Source organism: Pogoniulus pusillus, chromosome 16 (assembly GCF_015220805.1).
Source record: "Pogoniulus pusillus isolate bPogPus1 chromosome 16, bPogPus1.pri, whole genome shotgun sequence".
Classification (NCBI taxonomy): domain Eukaryota; kingdom Metazoa; phylum Chordata; class Aves; order Piciformes; family Lybiidae; genus Pogoniulus; species Pogoniulus pusillus.
The window spans coordinates 8503552-8522611 of NC_087279.1; the positions used below are offsets into that span (position 1 = coordinate 8503552).

At 47.4% G+C, this 19060-nt stretch overlaps 1 protein-coding gene across 1 annotated transcript; it reads left to right on the top strand.

The window, feature by feature from the left end:
• Nucleotides 1-1339: 1339 nt before the first annotated feature.
• Nucleotides 1340-13169, top strand: RAB43 (RAB43, member RAS oncogene family). The gene is made up of 3 exons (XM_064156320.1): nt 1340-1608; nt 10722-10905; nt 11661-13169. The coding sequence occupies exons 1-3, from the start codon at nt 1387-1389 to the stop codon at nt 11912-11914; spliced, it is 660 nt and encodes a 219-aa protein (XP_064012390.1). The 5' UTR covers nt 1340-1386; the 3' UTR covers nt 11915-13169.
• The last annotated feature ends 5891 nt before the right edge of the window (nt 13170-19060 follow it).

Sequence of the window (19060 nt, forward strand, 5' to 3'; positions counted from 1 at the left end):
GTCTTAAGAAGCGTAGCTGAGGGAACTGGGGCTGTTTAGTCAGGAGAAAAGGAGGCTGAAGAGAGATCGCATTGTTCTCTATGGCTCGCTGAAAGGAGGCTGGATCGAGGAGGGACTCTGTCTCCTATCAGGTGACAGGGTGAAAGGAAATGGCCTGAAAGCGTGCCACAGGAGGTTTAGAATCATAGAATCAACCAGGTTGGAAGAGACCTCCAAGATCATCCAGTCCAACCTAGCACCCAGCCCTATCCAATCAACCAGACCATGGCACTGAGTGCCTCATCCAAGCTTTTCTTGAAGACCCCCAGGGACGGTGCCTCCACCACCTCCCTGGGCAGCCCATTCCAATGCCAATCACTCTCTCTGTGAAGAACTTCTTCCTAACATCCAGCCTAGACCTACCCTGGCACAACTTGAGACCGTGTCCCCTTGTTCTATTGCTGGTTGCCTGGGAGAAGAGGCCAACCCCCACCTGGCTACAATGCCCCTTCAGGTAGTTGTAGACAGTAATAAGATCACCCCTGAGCCTCCTCTTCTCCAGGCTAAACAGGCATCAGGAGGGGTTTCTTGTCTGCAAGAGAATCAATCGGGCATTGAAACAAGGTGCCCAGAGAGGTGGAGTGACCACCCCTGGAGGTGTTCAAGAAACGTGTGGATGTGGCACTTGGAAGGTGATCTAATGGCCGTGGTGCTGCTGGGTTGATGGTTGGACTTGATGACCTGAGAGGTCTTTTTGAACCAAAATCGATCTGTTTCTGTGAACAGCTGACTCCAACACGCTTCTTTTCCCACACAACCGTAGGAAAAGACTCTCAAGATCATCAAGTCCAACTGTTAATGCAGCAGTGCCAGGCCACCTCTAAACCGTGTCCTGCAATCACACAATCGTTTTGGTTGGAACAGACCTCTAAGACTCCAACCACTCTTTAAGTCAGCCACGTCTGGGGCTAAACCGTGTCCCTCAGCACCGCACCCCTGCCTGTTTCATGCTCCTCCCTCAGCACCACACCTACACAGCTTTCCGATCGCCTCCAGGCATGGTTTATGGCGTTCCGGCCAGAGCAAGTCCTGGCCCACCGGGAGGCCTGCCCGCGACGCCGCGGCCTGCGGCGGCTGCGGCCTGCGGAGAGAGGCCGTGGCCAGCTCTGTGCCTGCGGGCCGGGGCCGGAGCGCCAGCAGACCGCTAGCCACACCGCCGGCTGCCGCCGGGCATGCCCGGGAGGCGGGCGCCGCCGCCGGGGCGGGGAGAGGGCGCGGCCGGGGGCAGACGGGAGGCGGGTCCGGCGGAGGCCCGGCCCGGCGCGGCGCGGCGGGGGGCGGCGGCGGGCGCTGCGCAGAGCCCGGCTCCCCTCGGCGGCGGGCGGAAGGCCGGAGGGCGGCAGCGCCATGCCCGGCCCGGCTGTGCCGGGAGCGGCGGCGGGGCCCGTCCCCGACCCGGAGGAAAGCTACGATTTCCTCTTCAAGCTGGTGCTGATCGGGGACGCCAGCGTGGGCAAGACCTGCCTGGTGCAGCGTTTCAAAACCGGGGCCTTCGCGGAGCGGCAGGGCAGCACCATCGGCGTGGACTTCACCATGAAGAGCCTGGAGATCCAGGGCAAGCGGGTGAAGGTGAGGAGCGGAGCGGCCGAGGCAGCCGCCCGGGGCCCAGCCGCTCCGGTTCCGGGACTAGCCGGGAGCTGCCGCTCGCTCCCGGCCTGGCACACAGCCGCCAGGATGCTGGCGGGGCCGCCTGGCCCTGACCCGGCTACCGGAGGAGGAGGCAGCAGTGGCGAGGTCAGCGGAGCGCGGGGCCGCCCCGCCTCGGCTCAGCCCCCGCGGCTCGCTCCGCTCTCGCTGCCTGCTTGCACCGCGCCGGGGCCGCCTCCCAGAGCAGCTCCCGCGGGCCCGCAGGGACCGAGCGCATCCGTGAAGTGGTAGTGCTGGAGCAGGATCGTCCCAGCCGGGGCTGGCTCCCCAGCAGCACCCCCCGATCACGGGCAAAGCCCCGCGGCACGGCAGGACGCAGCCGCCGCCGTGCGGAGCGGCAGCAGCCCGCTACCCAGGCAGGCTCCTGGCCGTGGTTTGTTTACCAGTCGGGAAGAAGCTCAGCTGGCCTGTCAGGTTTCCAGCAAGGGATGTGGAACTGGCAGGCCAGCTGAGAGAGGCTGGGGGAGCGGTGTTTAATTTAGATACATTTAAAAGTTACCTTAAGGCACTGTTTAGAGAATGGCTTAGAAAATGCAACCGCTAAGCAGAACGGCATCAGCCCCACATTTGGCTTCTCCTTTCTTACGCTGCAGAAAACCAGCTAATTGCAAGGGTTAGAAAGAAGATAGAGCATTTTCCCAGTGGAATCCTTCCCAGACTCCCAGTGGCATAGGTTCTCTACAGCATACTGAGCCTCTGAGCACATAAGTGCGGTCAAACAGCACGGGGAAAAGGCTGAAAGCACCTGTGGTTTGGAGGAGGTTCTGGGACAAATCCCTTCTCCAGCCCTCTCCTGAGTACATTCATGTAAGTGTCCTTAGGGATTGAAAACAACTTAGTGGAGTCGCTGCCTGGGAAAGATCATGAAACTGTAAAGGGGCACAGAAATACAGTAACTGCAGACTTTGGTCTGTGTTTACCAAAGTAGCTGTCAAAGTCCTCTATTGTCTCTTTCTTACAGATTAACTTTGGTGAGCAGAATGTTAAGCAGGGAAAGTTGCAGAGCACGGAAGAACTGAAGGCTCACATTTGGGTTTTTTTTAGGAAAAGAACAGGATTAGAAGCTCCACACCCAGCAGAGGTGTTTATATTCTTGGCAGTTTATACCTTCTTCTGTCCTGTATAGCCAAGGTTAGCAGTAGAAGAGGAAGCTCAGATTCTCTGGTTGTGCTGTTGGTTCCGGTTCTGTGCTCTCTAGCAAGTGAGCTGTTGGTAGTGGGGTTTTCCCTTCCAGATTGAAGCCTGGCTCCGTTTAAGTGCCAGGCACATAAGAAGTGACAAATGTGTCTGTTCGTGGTGCCAGGGGTCTCTGCCACAGCCTTCAGAAGCAGGGGAGAGCAAGCTCAGGAAACAATCCAGGCTTCCTAGGCGTGCTTGTGATCTTGTCAGTATTTACATCTGAAAATCCCTCTGTTTGCAACAAAAACTCTGGGTTATTTCGAAGTATTTTACAAACAAGAAACCCTCAAACAACGGACAGATGGGAAAATACAGGCTCGTGGGGCTTTCTTTTCCTTTGGCTTGTTCTCTACTTAGGAAAAAAACAGGGGTGCACAGACTGAAGAAGAGCCTTTCCAGCATGGACTTAGGCAAATTAATCCAACACTGCTGCTGATTTACCTTACGGACCTTTTTGTTAGCTGCTGAGTCGGACACAGATGAAATATAAAAGCATTTGCTTGGAGGCTTTTTTTTTTTTTTGTCTGCTAAAGTGTGGGTTGGATGTGAAGTTTAAACCTCAGTCAGGCTTTTCCAGTTGGATTGAGGTTTCACAGTGCTTTGTCTAGCCCAGGTAGGTTTGTTCAGCGTGCTAGAGGAAACAAAGTAAGGAGGCATTTTAATACTCTATTTTTGTGAGCTCCAGTATGAAGCAGGGAAGTCGGTGTGTGCTTCACAGATGTGGTTTTGGCGTGGTCATAGTGGTCCTAGGAGGAGCACTTGAGCCGTCCAAGGAGTTTGTATCTTACCCCGTTAGTAAACAAGCCTGTGCATGTGCTCTGCCAGAGATGCTCTGTGCTGGTCATTGTTTCTGGCCCAGCCACGTGTGGCAGACTGGTTTAAAAGGGTTTCAGATAAATTGTTGGTTAGGTTGTTTCAAATCAAGAGGTGTTCAGGACATGTTTTCAATGAAAATCATAAAATATGACCTTGTAAAAAAAAAGTTCTCTACCTCTACTCTGCCCTATTGTGGCCCCCACCTAGAATATTACATCCAGTTCTGAGCTCTCCAGTCCAAGAGGGACAGGGATCTACCTGAGAGAGTCCAATGGAGAGCTACAAGGATGCTAAAGGAACTGGAGCACTGCCTGATGAGGAAAGGCTGAGAGCCATGGGGTTGGTTAGGCTGGAGAAGAGAAGACTGTGAGGGGATCTAAGCAATTCTATCAATATCTGAGGGCTGAGGGTCAGGAAGGAAGGGACAGGGACATCCTCTGCTCGCTTGTGCCCTGGGATAGGACAGGGGCAGTGGATGTAAATGCAGCACAGGAAATTCCACCTCAACAGGAGGGAGAACTTCTTTACTGTAAGGGTCACAGAGCCCTGGAGCAGGCTGCCTGTGTAGTTTCCTTCACTTAAGATTTTCAAGGCCCATCTGGATGTGTCCCTGTGTGACCTGTGCTAGATTCTCTGGTCCTGCTCTGGCAGGGAGGTTGGACTGGAAGATCTCCAGAGGTCCTTTCCAACCTCTAACATCCAGTGAGCCTTACAAAAGCATGCTGGGTGATTCTCAGTGCTACTCCAATTTCACTGTGGGTTTGTGGCAGTACCTTTGTAAAGAATGCAAACACTTGCATTCTCTTTAACAAATGGTGCAGGAATGAGAAAATTATCATTTTTATAATGTTTTTTAAGTGTAGAAGCTTCTTGAGAACAGTAATGTGTACAAACCAAGTCCCAGTGAGCTTTTAAGCACTGCTTATTGTCTAAGCATCATTTTTAGTCAGGCTAAAGCTACAGTTACAACACAAGGGAGTGAGCCTGAATGAGATGCTCATTTTGTGATTGAAACAAACATTTTAAGGTTAACTGTGTTAGTGTCCTGTTTAAAACTTCAGATGGTCTCATGACAGTTACATAATGTTTCTGAAACAGACTGCCCAGGGAGGTGGTGGAGTTGTCATCCCTGGAGGCACTGAAGAAGCTGTAAGTGTGGTGCTTCAGAATATGGTTCAGTGGTTTTAGGAGTTGGGTTATGGTTGGACTCAATGACCTTAAAGTACTTTCCCAACCTTAGTGATTCTATGATTAGACATGATTTGGAGACCAAGGAGTTTTAAGTCTCACTTCTTGGTGGGTTTTTGTTGAACAGGGAAAAGAAGCATGCTGGGACAGTAAAGATTAAGGTTCTGCAAATAGCTTTGTTCTGACTGCAGGCTTTCCTGACACCTTAAAGCTGTACTCTTTCAAGTGTCTCCCATGGGATTTCAGATACTACTGCTTCACCAGCTGCTGAAGCTGACTAAACTTAATATAGAAGGAGACATTAGGGTTTGGAAGAGAAGCTGTTCAGGGACAGTCCCAGTAACGGAAGCTTTCTCTGCAGAAATAAACCTGTGTGCTGCAGGTGACATGCTGCATCATAAGCTTGCAGAGATTTAGCACTCCAGAGCAGAACAACACATTAGCTTGTCTGTCCAGCCAGTCTTTTGTCTCTCTTCTTGTTCTTTCAGATCTCTAGCTGCAATCTGAGGTACTGTCCAGTAGGATTACACAGACCAGTTCGGTCACCTCTGGGACAGGCTGTTGTGAGCCATGGGCTCTGGAAGGCGTTGGAGCTAGAGGGTAGGGACTGTGGCAGGAGCCAAGCAGGTCATTCTGAGATTATTTTTTTAAAATGCTCTAGGATGAGGTGTTTAAGAAGTTGGAGTTGTGCTGTACTACCTTCTGTAAAACAGATCCTTCTTACCTTGCTAAATCCTGGAGTACAGGCTGCAGTTCTCCAAAGTTGTCCTTGTTGACTTAATGCTTAGTGATTAAAGTCCTATTGATTAAACAATTACTTGGTCTTTGAGTGATAGAAAAAAATTGGCACACAGGACAAAAAAGAGTTTCATAACTCTTATGTCACTGTAAGAAAAGATATTTACAAACTGATGGAACTAAGATTTTACACAGTGATAGGCAAGGACATTCCTAAGCCCATGAACTGTGGTCAGTATTAAAATTCCTCTTCTTTTGGTTTATTTTTTGGATGAGTTCCCTCCTGTGAGCTGATTAATTAATTTGATGTCTTTAATCTCTACTTTGTGTTGTCAATTCATAGTGGGTTACATACAATAAGTATTTTTTTCCTCTGTGCCATGGGTTTTTTTCCCTTTCACTATATCCCTCAGAAGGCAGCAGGAGAGAAGAAGACTTGGAAACAAACACATTCCTTTTCTAACAGACACTTCTTTATGGCTCATTGCACTTCTTAATTTACAAGCTTTTTCAGCCCATATGATAGCAAGATTCTTGGCTTTTCCTCAGGCCTCATGGCTGTAACTAGATTGCTTTCAGAAGGGTTCACAATGTTATGTCTCAGTACCTGGCCAAATTGCAAGGAATCAGAATTGTTTTGCATGGAAAAGGCCTACAAGATCATCCAGTCCAACCATTGTCTAATTCTGCCAAGGCTGGGGCTAAACAACATCCCTCAGCACCACATCTCTGCCTCTTAGAAACACCTCCAGGGGTGGGGATTCAGACACCTCCCTGGGCAGCCTGTGCCAGTATGAGAGGCCTTTCAGGGAAGAAGTTTCTTCTGCTATCCAACCTAAACCGCCCCTGGTGCAATTTGAGACTGTTCCCTCTTATCCTGTCACTTTTTACTTGGTAGAAGAGACCAAACCCCACCTGCCTCCAGCCTGCTTTCAGGGAGTTTCTATCTTTGTAAAGGCAGGTACCAGCCATAGGAGGAATTGAGGTGTTATTGACACTGCTTCACAAGCAAACATAAACCTGAAGTCCTGTGATGCTTCAGAAGAATCAGGAAAGTATTTACCAAATTAGGTAGGTGTAAGACAAAGAAAAATGGACAATTTTACAACTCAGCTTGACAGGCTGCTATGCCTTCTCATTTTAACTCTACTGTTACCTAGAAAAGTTGCACCAGGTGGTCCTTAAGGTCCCTTCCAAACTGGCATCCTGTGATTCAGTTATTTAACGTGTCTCAAGACTGCTTGCTGAGCATTAACCTGAGGTTAACAGTAATGCTATCAGTGCAAGAAGAATCCACATCAAACCACTTGATAATAATTGTCCACCATGCTCTTGAGGCAACCTGTTAAAATTTTCAACACTGTCCATTTCTATAGTTGAAACATTGCTTTCATTCACCCTAATTAGATATCCCAACATGGCTCATCTCCATCCCTGCAGGTGTTCAAGAAACGTGGGGACATGGCACTTGGGGACATGGTTTCATGGCCGTGGTGATGTTGGGTTGGCAGTTGGACTCAATGACCTTAGAGGGCTTTTCCAACTAAAACAAACCTATGATTTTCTAAGTGGGTGCATGACCCTCCTCCCTGGCCAGGCAGACCTGCAGCCTTGCACAGAGTAAATGCCACCTGCTCCCAGTACACTCCTTCCCAGTGGGAAGAGATGAAAAAAGGAAGTATGGACAGATATCCAAGGATTGTCTGATGTGCTTTTGGCCCAGCACCCTGTCCAGCTCAATCTCAAAAGTGTCCAGTACTGGGGACACACTGATTAGCTAGGCTGGCTGTCCTTGTGTCTAGTTGGAGTCTCCCCAGGAGTAACTTGTACTCACTACCTGTCTTTTCTATGTGACTTCTTGTAAAAGGAGAGTCTCCATCTTCTTTGTAACCACCTTTTAAATGCTGAAACATGGGGATAAGGTCTCCCCTGAGCCTTTCTCAAGGCTGAATAAACCCAGTTGTCTCAGCCTTTCTTCATGTGGCAGCTTCCCAGTCTTTTGGACTTTCTCCAGCCTGTCCACGTCTCTTTTTGCATAGCAGAGACCAAAGCCGAATACAGCATTCTGGGTGTGGCCTGACAAGGGCAGAGTGAGATAATGGCTTCTTTATTGCTGCTGGTGATGTTCTTGTTGATGCAACCCAGCATCCTGTTGACTTTCAGTGGCTGTGTAATTAAGTGTCAACCCTTCCAACAAAAGGCAAGTGCTTGTTTCTCGGTTCCATCAGTGAGTTAAGCTCTGCAGGTGCTAGTTTCAGTGCAGGGAGAGGCCAAGGGTATGTGGCTGCAATGGCAAGGCTTTGATGGCAGCATTGTCTTCATTTGGCTTCAGCAAGTCATTAACTGTGTCTGGATTAGACTGGCTCTCCCCTGAAACAAAGAGGCAGCACTTGCCTGGCACCTGTTGCCACCAGAATTGCTGGGTGCAGCGGCCAACAGCTCTGTCAGTTGGTATCTTTCTTTGCAAGGAAAGTATCTGCTGGTGGCTCTAATGCCTGCTGTCTGCTCAGCAATGAGAGCAAAACCACGAGGGACTAAAGATCGTGTGAGAAGAGAAAGGAGTCAGAGTCCTTACACAAATGAGGAGTGACAAGTAGGGAGAACAAACTTCAGGTGGCTGAGAGAAAAAGCTTACCTGGAGGATGTGGACTGGTTGGAACTCTTCATAAGGTCAGATCTGTTGTCTCTGCTGGTCCTGGCAGGATACTCAGGGCTTCAGCAACTCTACGTTTAGTCCTGTGAACATCACAGGCACCTGCTCAAGTGAAAAATGTGTGAGATCGTTTTCTGCCATGAGATCTCGATGGTGACCTTTTGGGGTTGCTCCATGACTACTGAAAGACTCTGGATATGGTGGAGGGCCAGAGAAAGACAAAGATCACACTTATCTTCAGAAAGGGCAAGAAATCCTGGGAACTACAGGCTGGTCAGACTTTGGTCCCTGGGAAAATCATGGAGCAATTCTGCCTGAAAGAACTGAATTTTGACCCAACTTCAGGCAGTTGCCTTTGTCACCTCCCCAGATCTGTCCCCAACAATTCTGTTATTCTATAAAATGTATTTACACAGAGGTTTTCAAAATCCAGTGTAGAGCACAAGGCTCAAGACTGGCTTGCACACTCACTGCAGGTAAGTCACTTCTAAACCACCTGAGAAGCTCAAGCTAAACCATTACTTATTTATTCAGTCATTCATTTTAATTTAAAGGGTTTGGTTAATTCCTCTGTAGGCACAGAATCTCTCAAGCTTCTCCCAAGAGTTAGGTAATCATCAAGAGCCTTGTTTTCCACTTGACTTAATCAAACATTGAGATTTAAAACGAGATAACAGACTAGGTCCAGGGAAAAGCTTGAGAACAGAGAAGATCATCCCTAAACCTGCCATGAACTTCTTTGTCTCTGCTAATTGGCTGCTGACTGGTCTAAATCATGATCTGTTCCATTGGTAAGCATTCCTTTGTGGGTTTCTGAGGCCTCTTTCCCCTTCTCTGGGAAAATATGCCAGGTCTGGGAAGTCCTTTTGACACTGGATTGATTGCTTTTAGGCTGTACATACATCATTTGGGATCTAAAAGCTTGGTTAGCACAAGGCAGTGATCTTCCAAGGGAAAAAAAGCTGCAGCTCAAACGTGCAGCAGAGTCAGAAGATGCAAACAAAATATTCATGTGCCCAAGGAAAAAAATGGGAAAAGGATTCCTTGTCATTTGGCATAAAATAAAATACCCCTGGTGCCTTGAGTGCAGTTGTTGTCAGCTCTTCAAAACAAAGAGGTTCAGAGAGAGGGGAAATAATGCAGAACAGATCCACAGCGTGGGGACATTAAACAGCCCCAGGAGTATTCACTCGTGCCCTGTCCCAGTGAAGAGGAGATGCAGGATACAAGGTGTGGCCCAAAAAGACAAGCAGACACCTGCCCTTTATTGTTTGGGGAGAGAAGTGAAGGTGCAAGAGGAAAAGGGAAATTCTTTGGTTTGATTGCCATTGTGTGCTGAAGCCAAGAGCTTTGAAAGATTCAAAAAGGATTAGAGATTTATATGGAGGATGAGAACATCCACTGTTACTTCAGATGAAAGGCTTCTGGAATACCAGATGTCATGCTCCAGGACATTAGACAACCTGTAAAGCAAGAGGGTATTGTTTGTCCAGCCTTGAGTTATTTGGCTCCTTCCTGTGGAACACCTAGTACAAGGAACTCAAACCTTGATACTAAACTGAGAGTTGCTGAATTGAGAGAAAAAGAAGTGATCTGAGCATGGCTGCTTCCTGCCCAAGTGTCATGTCTGCTCTAGTACCTGAAAAAGGACAGGTGATGAGGCTAACTAGGTCTTCAGCTGGCTTGATTGAAACCCAGACTTGCCAGCATCTCTTTTATGCATTCTTTCATACCTTTTAAGTGTATTTTATAGATGTATTCTTTTAATTGTCTCATGTTTCCTTACAAAACAGCACCAGTGCTCTCAGATGATACAACCCCATTCTACTCCAGCTGTCACTGGCCCTGTAGCAGGGCAGGCAAAGCCACTTCAGCACCAGAGACAATATGCCAGCAGAACCCCAGCTCTAGTTCCAGTGACATGCTTAATGATAAGCTGCAGTGGCCTGGCCATGGGCTGACATAGCCCTGGACATTGTCATCCCGGGAAACCTACCCTGGATAACCCTGCTTTAGCAGGGGGTTGAACTAGATGATCCCCAATGGTCCCTTCCAACCCCCACCAGTCTGAGATTGTGGGATTCTGTAACATCTCATTCTATTTACTCTGCTAGAGGAGGTGACAAAGAGGTAGTGTTGGATATGCAAGCAATGATTTCATAGTTTACCACAGGAGGATGCTCACCTGCAGGAACCTGATACAGGTATAAACTCCTGAACAGCCCAGGCATTTCTCCAGTGTATGTTCTTATCCTTAAATGATGAACAAAGGAGTAGGAAAAGGTGATGCCAGAACACGTGACCAAAGTAAGGGAGACTGAGAACAAGGCTGTTGAGTCCTACCTTTGGATTTGGAAGACCTTGCTAGCCAGTGGCTCACTCACTGACAACAAGGCTGTTGAGTCCTGGCTTTGGAAGACCTTGTTAGGCAGTGGCTCACTGTGTGCTGTTTGTGATTTAGCTGCAGATCTGGGACACAGCAGGCCAGGAGAGATTCCGAACCATCACCCAGAGTTACTACCGCAGCGCCAATGGGGCCATCCTGGCCTATGACATCAGCAAGAGAGGCTCCTTCCTGTCCATCCCTCGCTGGATCGAGGATGTCAGGAAGTACGCTGGTTCCAACATAGTCCAGTTGCTGATTGGTGAGTTCAGAGCCTTCATATCAAACACTACATGTTCCTGTATGGTCAGGTTAGCTGCAGTGCTTGGCTAAGATGGCTGGGAGCTTTGTTTTTTGGTTGAAGTTGTCTGTGACAGCTCTGCCTGGAAATGTTCCCAGTGTTGGAGGGGGTTTTATTAGAGCTGGTTAGGTAGAACAGAAGTGGTTTGTTTTGATTCACTTCTGTTGAAATAGCTTTCTGTCAGAAGCCAGCTTTGACTCCTTTGTATCTTAGCTCCATCAAGAGTTGGGTACCCACGGTTTCCAGGTTCTAAGGCACAGCTGCTGTGGAGCTGCTCTCGTGTTAAGGACCAGGCTGAGAGAGTTTGGGCTATTCAGCCAGCAAAAGAGAAGGCTCTGGGGAGACCTTAGAGCAGCCCTCCAGTATCTGAAGGGGACAACAGTAGAGCTGGGGAGGGGCTTTTTACAAAGGCTTGTAGCAACAGAACAAGGGGCAATGTTTTTGAACTAGAGCAGGATAGATTTGATTGGACATCAGGAAGAAGCTCTTTACTATGAATGCAGTGGAGCACTGGAACGGGTTGCCCAGGGAGGTGATGAAAGCCCCATCCTTAGAGACATTCAAGGTCAGGCTTGATTGGGCTCTGAGCAACCTGCTCTAGTTGTAGATGTCCCTGCTGATTGCAGAGGGCTTGGACTAGATAATGCTTAGAGATCCCTTCCAACCCAAAGCAGTCTGTGATTCTATGACTATGACTCTGTTTCTTTTTCTTGCAGGAAACAAGTCTGACCTAAGTGACCTTCGAGAGGTTCAGCTGGAAGAAGCTCAGAGCCTGGCTGAACACTATGATAATATCATCTGTGCCATAGAGACCTCTGCGAAAGACTCCAGCAACGTGGAGGAGGCCTTTGTGAAGATGGCAACGGAGCTGATGCTGAGGCATGGAGGCCCTGTGTTCAGTGAGAAGAATACTGACAGCATCAAGCTTGACAGCAAAGACGTTGTGGAAGGCTGGGGGTGTGGCTGCTGATAGGAGCTAGGTGATGTCCCTGACTTGACTGGAATTTAGATGGTGCTTCACCCTAATGCTGAGTAGCATGGTAGCCATACTCTCCTCCTCCTGTGAAACCAGCAACTTTGTAGAAGTTAGACACAATCCTATTTGCTTTGGTGAATTATTTTTAAAAAGGGACTCTTGAGAGGTAGTCCTGCAACTCAGACCCTCTGAGAAACTTACTCAACATTTGCCCCCACCACTTCCTTTTCTATAACCTTCATACAGAAGTGGAGGAAACAACTTTGAACTGGCAATGTGGGGTGGGGAGACAGATGGTTGGGGAAAGGACTGATGCACACCCAAAGTTCTGAAGCGTTTAAGTGTGGCACTGTTGGTAAAAGTGGTCACTTTTGGGATAGGCAACCCTGGCAGTGTCTATTTAAACTGTTGCTGCTCCACCAAGGACCAGAAAAGTACCAGTGTCTTTGATAAAGATACTGCAAGTGTCACAACACCCAGCATCTTGATTGTGGGACCAAATAGCAGTCACCTGTCCTGGGGCATATGGATTGCTAGTTCGTATGGAGCTGGCCCAGGTGGGGAACCTTCTCTCAGGTTTTGTCAGGATTTTTTGGAGCTATCATTTGAACAAAAAGCAAAGTCACCCTGAGCAATATCTCCTGGCTGGTGGTCAAGCAGAACTGGACCAGTGTCGTTGTTTTAAATACAGCTTTGAGGGAGAAGGGTAGATCCATTTCAGTTGTTCTTCTTTGCACTCTTTTCCAAGTGGGTATCGTTGAGTTTCTGCCCTCAGGTCACTTAATTTCATTCCACAACTCAAGACCTGCACCACTGGAAAGAGGAAGTGGAGCAACCTTGAACTGACTGGTAGCCATGATCTGCCATGTGCCTGATGGTCATACACAGGGTTAACTCTCGTGATATGTTTGACTTTGGTACCAGTTTATTGCTCAAGTGGCAATAAGTGGATTTGGGGGTTGATTTGGATTCTTTTTTAAACCATCTCTTTAAATACAATCTGGGCATATACTGGGAAAGATGACCTTAAATAGCTGCAAACTGCATGCATTGCAACTTCCTGGCTGTAAGAAACCCCAGTGTCTTTCTGAGCGATTCCTTCCCAGCTTTGTACTCAACTGCTTCCCTCTCCTGATCACAAGTTACCAGTTGCTTTTCATTTCCTGAAAACACTCAACAGGAAAAGTCTTTCTCTGTTGATTAAAGGTCAACAGGAAAAAAAAATCAGTAAAAGAGATTTCAGAATTCAGCCTTGTCCAGTTGTCTTTCAGATTGGGCTCTGCGTTCTGTGCTGAGGATGCAGTTGAAGTGCTGGTGGCAGCAAGCACCTTAGAAAAATGGACTTGCAGAGGGAGCAGAAGCAGGATTATTTTAAACTCTGCAAGTAAAGCAAAGCTGTTCAGAGGTGGCAAGTGATACATATTTTTTTTCAGTCCTGATACTTGGAAGGAGCTTGTTTACAGAAAACAGAGTGAAGTCACTTGTCCCTTTTGAAACCTTGGTCAAGAAGGGCCTGGACTAGGTTGCTACTAGGGCAATGCCAGGTTATAGACATTCATCATACCCAGTGTCATGAAATCAGGAAAATTTGAGAAAGGGCCAAGGGATCCTAATTTCAATACTCTTTATCTTCCTACAGAAAAGCATTCTCAGGTTTTTAAACCATGAGGTAGGTAACTGAGGGAGTTTTTAAACCATGAGGTGGGTGACTGAGAGGTTCGCGTATCCTCTGTAGCCTGCTCGCTTCTAACCTAAGGGGTTAGAGTTTAGCTTTTGTAGTTGTGAGAAGGTCTTACATTTTCAGTGAGTGTAGTTTTGACAATTCTTATGTTTTAGATGGAAGAGCAGGTGGAGCTGCAGTACTCAGTAGTACTTTGGGACAGTTTTCCAGGACTTTCCTAGCTCTCCTGCATCCAAAGATAAAAAGGCAGTAAGTGCCCAGGCAGCAGCTAGACACTGAAAATAAGACCAGTCCAAACTCTAGATCTGTTAGTGATCAGCAAACCCTGCTCTGCTCTCAGGAGACAGTCCAAGCTAAAACTCACTCCTGGTGGCTGCTTTTTCCTCCTGGTTAGATCCTCCTTTTGGAAACAGAGTACTAGCAAACATCTGCCTTTATGTCATGACATCTGTGGGTCACAGCCCTGCAGTTCTTTGTGCTCAAACACAGCCCCTCAGATAAACTCAGCCTCCCACTGTTTGCAGGATTAGTGCCAAAATTTAAGCCATGCTGATAAAAATTGACACTGGTTGAAGAACAGTGTTGCTACCACTCAGACTGAACTCTCTAGTTTACATAGTAACTCCTCTTAAAACTGGAGCAAAATGCAAAATGAAGATAAATCCTGCTTCTGAAGCAGCTGGTGACTGTGCTTTTAGAGTAGGTGGAGAAGTGAGGGATGCCTGATCTCTTAGTGCTGAGGTTTCTGTAGTAAACAAGCAGAACTGGAGCTTCTGGACTCACCCCCATAGATCTCATCAGCTAGGCTTGCAGGGCAAGACTCTGTCTGCAGGTTGGTCTCTTTCAGTCAGTAAAAATGAGATAGGGTGTCAGTGATTTGTTCACTCTGCTTACAAATGAAGGCATTGATCCAATTAGGTGTTATTTTGCTGTAGCAAACTAAGACTGTGGTTTCAGTCAGCTTTGTGCTCTTACTCGTGGCTCTTCCATGTTGTTCTAAGTGTAACACAAGACTGCATGCCCTGCCTAACCCAACAAAAGGGAGCAAAGAAATGGACTGAAGAGCTGCTTTCTTTTTTTTCAGGTTAGCAGCAGTGCTTGGGCTGTCCTTAGGAAAAGGCTGGTGTAACTTCCAAACCCTTTCTGCCTCTGTTAGTATAGAATCACAGAATCATTTCAGCTGGAAAAGACCTTTAAGATCATCCACTCCAACCATTCTCTAGCTCTGCCAAGGCTGGGGCTAAGCCATGACCCTCGGCACCACATCTCTTGTCTCTTTTAAGCCCCTTCAGGTATGGGGATCGAACCACCTCCCTGGGCAACCTGTACCAGTGTTAAAGAGCCCTTTCTGGAAAGAAATTTCTTCTGAAGTCCAACATAAACCTCCCTGGTTCAACTTGAGGCCATTTCTTCTCATCCTATTACTTGTCACTTGGGAGAAGAGACTAACCCCCACCTGGTTCCAGTCTCCTTTCAGGGAGTTATAGGGAGCAGAGGTTTCCCCTAAACCCCTTTTCTCCAGTTCTCTCAGCTGCTTCTCACCAGCCCTGTTCTCCAGAGTCTTCCTTAGCTTTGTTGCCCTTCTCTGCACCTGCTCCAGCCTCTCAATGTCCTTTTTACAGTGAGAGGCCCAACACTGAATCCAGTACTCAAGGTGTAGCCTCACCAGTGCTGAGTGTAGGGGGAAAATCACTTCCCTGGTCCTGCTGGCCACACTATGGCTGATCCAGGCCAGGATGCTGTTGGCCTTCTTGACTACCTGGGCACACACTGGCTCGTCTTCAGTTGGCTGTTGATAAGAGCACAGGAGCAGCAATTACCGTAACAGCAGTGACAGTAACAGCACAATACTTACTAGGCTGATAGTTTCTTGACCAGAAATTGAGTGAGTTTAACTTCAAGCTTTTGACTACCCCTCTGAAGCTTTCTGTTAAATGCCTAATTTCCTGTGTAATTCAAGTATGAGGAAGACAGCTCTGTTGGTTTAATCCCAGCGATCCCACAGAAACCAAAAGGATGCCTGGGTGTAAGTAGCAATAAACCTGAGATTTACTGCTAAAACCCCCTCAGTTTCAAGTCTCAGGTTACAGATGTGCAGTGCTGTAGAGCAAGTGAATAATTCAGCAGTGCAGGACCAGAGTTCATAGCAGAAACATTTGCCAAGAAACCTGTTTACTGGCAGTTGAACATTAACGAGATAATGGTGCAGTAATTGCCTCTAAGCAGATTTTCTTGGCTGGCTGGGTATTTACATCAGTATTTATCATTTATTTTTGGCAGTACACAAAGTGAGCAAAATATTACAAAACCACAGAGCAGGGCAGAGGGGAAGTTGAACCCTGGCTTGTAACACTCAGGAGCGGAATGCAGAGGCAGATACTGAATTGAAATGGTCAGCAGAATGTGGTTCCCAGGAGCGTGGGCATTGTTATCTCTTGTATTGATCCTGCTTTAAGCTAATTTTATCTCCAGTTACTCATCCTGGATGAGGACCTGGACAAATATTTATCAGCCTGTAAATATACCACCCAATCACTGTCAGCCCAGAAACCTGCCAACTTCTGCTTTGCAAAATGAAATTGGTAAAGAAAGTAAAATTCTTAAGGACAGAGGAAAAGTCCTAATGATTTTATCACTCTTACTGGGAAAGCAGGGCACTTTTCTGGGGGAAAAAACCTACAAAATTAAATGAAGCCCTGCTAATGCCACATAGATTTGTAAGATCTTCAGGAAAGATGTGGCTCTTGTTCAGCTTTGCCTTTGCCTTTAAAGGCCATAGTTTTTTGCAGAGTAGAATGACCATCAGGTGCAGTAAATGTGCTACATGACACTACGTTAACACTCACCAAGCAGCACTCTTCATTATCCAATCATAGAATGGTTTAGGTTGGAAGGGACCTCAGAGATCATCTACTCTAACCTCCCTACAAATGCGTAGGGGCAATTCTCAGCTAGACTTGGATGCCCAAGGCCTCACCCAACCTGCCCTTGAACACCCCCAGGAGACATCTGCAAGTTCCCTGAGCAACCTGTTCCAAAATTTCACCACCCTCTTACTGAAGAACTTCTTCCTAAGATCCAGTCTAAATCTGCTCTCCCTTCCCCCTTGTTCTGTTGATAGGCATCCTCATGAAAAGTTCCTCTCCAGCCTTTCCTGGAGGCTCCTGTCAGATACTGAAAAGCAGCTCTAAGGTCCCCTGAGATTCTTTTCCTCTCCAGACTGAACAACCCCAATTCCCTCAGCCTGGTCTCACAGCAGAAGGGTTTCAGCCCTCCTGTCATCTGTGGCCTCTTCTGGACCCAGAGGTCTGGCCTCAGATTTGACAGCTCTTTCCCATGCTATAAGAAGAGATCCATAGATCTGGTAAATGCTGTCTCAGTTCTATTTTTGCTGCTCATCCCACTGAGATTTCAGTTAGTAACAATTAAATTACTACTGAGAGATCAGTTAGAAATCTCAGTGGTGTCATAACTTTATTCTACCAAAGGGCAATGGATACAAACTACAACCAGAAGGTTCCACCTCAACATGAAGAAAGTCTTCAAGGAGCAGGCTGCTCAGAGAGGTTGTGGAGTCTCCTTCTCTGGAGACTTTCAAAACCCACCTGGATGTGTTCCTGTGTGACCTGCCCTAGGTGACCCTGCTTTGGCAGGAGGGTTGGACTCAGTGATCTCTGGAGGTGCCTTCCAACCCCTAACATTCTGTGATTTTCTGACTTTTACTGGCCAGGCAATGTTAGATTTCTTTTAACTCTGTTGATTTGGGTTATAGAGTGATTCAAAGCAGCAGCATATATGGAAGCACTTCACTGCAATCCCTCTCTTCAAAAACAACCTCCCAAACTATTCCACAGCTCAGTGCTGGCAAGAGTTGCAAGCTTAGTCCTCTGCATCTTTCTAATCACTTCATTTTAGTTGCCTTGGAAAAGAGCAGGGTTACCAAATCAAAACAGACCAACCTCAATGTGTATTTGCTGTCCTCAAAATTGCTGCCATAGGTTAGATAAAAATAGCCAGCACACAATTCTGTGCTAACCTCAGATCACATTTTCTAATGCCACTGAAAAAGTTACAGTGCACTTTAAAAACAGTTCTTGGAAGCATAAAAGGGTTGTGCTTTCCTCCCTTCTCCCACTGTCTTATATGAACAAAGGTTTTTATTACTTGAGTACTGATGAAGGCAGTTCCTTGCACCACACCTGTAAGCTCAGGTGTCACAGGAGACAGACTGTGCCAACAATTCCCTTGTTTTCACATGAGTCAGCAGCCAGTGGAACACAGGGAAGGGAATAGCTTTAGGGGAGTGACAGAAGTGAAGCTAAGAAAGAGGGCAGATTTTCTGTGCTGGAAATGACCTCCAAGATCATTCAGTTCAAGTGGCAACCCAATATCACCCTGGCCATTAAACTGTGTCCCTAAGTGCCATGTCCATATGCTTCTTGAACACCTCCAGGGATGGTGACTCCACCACCTCCCTGGGCAGCCTGTTCCAATGCCTGACAGCAGCAAATAAACTTTTCCTAATCTGCAACCTAAACCTCCCCTGCCACAACTTGAAGCCTCTTCCTCTTGTCCTATCACTTGATGCGTCAGGATTCTACCTTGCTAACACTCTTGCAGGAAATAAACTTTCCTAATCTCCAACCTAAACCTCCCCTGGCACAATTTCAGGCCCTTTCCTCTCATTCTGTCACCTGATAGCAGGGAGAAGAGACCAACCCCCACCTGGCTTCAACCTCCTTTCAGGGAGTTAGACAGGTCTGCCCTCAGCCACTCCTCCAGATGAAACAACCCCAGTTTCTTCTGCTCCTTACAAGACCTGTGCTCTAGATCCTTCATCAGCTTTGCTGCTCTTCTCTGGACCTGCTCCCCCATCTCAATGTCCTTATAGTGAGGGGCCCAAAACTGAACCCAGTACTCAAAGTATGGCCCCACCAGTGCTGAGTACAGGAGGACAATCCCTCACCTTGTCCTGCTTGGCCATGCTACTGCTGATCCAGGCCAGGATGCTGTTGGCCTTCTTGACCACCTGAGCACACTGCTGGCTCATGTTCAGCCAGCTGTCAGCCAGCCCCCCAGCTCCTTTTTTGCCAGGCAACTTACCAGCCACTCTCCCCTAAGCTTGGAGAGTTCATGGGCTGCTTGTGACAGCTCATTGTGGCTCCCTTTATCATTAAAATGTCACTTTCGTGTTTCTTTTGCAAGAGATCTCTAGACATCAGTTATTTCCAACTCTCTGATCCAGCTGAACTGCTGCCACTGACTGCTATTTTATTTCAACCTCGAATGTAACAGAAAAATTGAGAATTCCTCTTCCCTGTCACCAAGTGTGGAAGGGTCACCAGACAAACTACAACACATAGGTTTTGCACATCTCTGGCTCTCCGTCTCCTGCTCCTGTGACAGTTACTTAATACCTGTACTGCCTGTGTAGGTTTGTGTAAGTTCCTCACAGATGT

Excerpts from the sequence above, each read along its gene's own strand:
- RAB43 (XM_064156320.1), top strand. The coding sequence starts at position 1,387 with ATGCCCGGCCCGGCTGTGCCGGGAGCGGCGGCGGGGCCCGTCCCCGAC. Across the intron at positions 1,609-10,721 it reads TCCAGGGCAAGCGGGTGAAG|CTGCAGATCTGGGACACAGC; the intron begins GTGAGGAGCGGA and ends TTTGTGATTTAG. Across the intron at positions 10,906-11,660 it reads CATAGTCCAGTTGCTGATTG|GAAACAAGTCTGACCTAAGT; the intron begins GTGAGTTCAGAG and ends TTTTTCTTGCAG.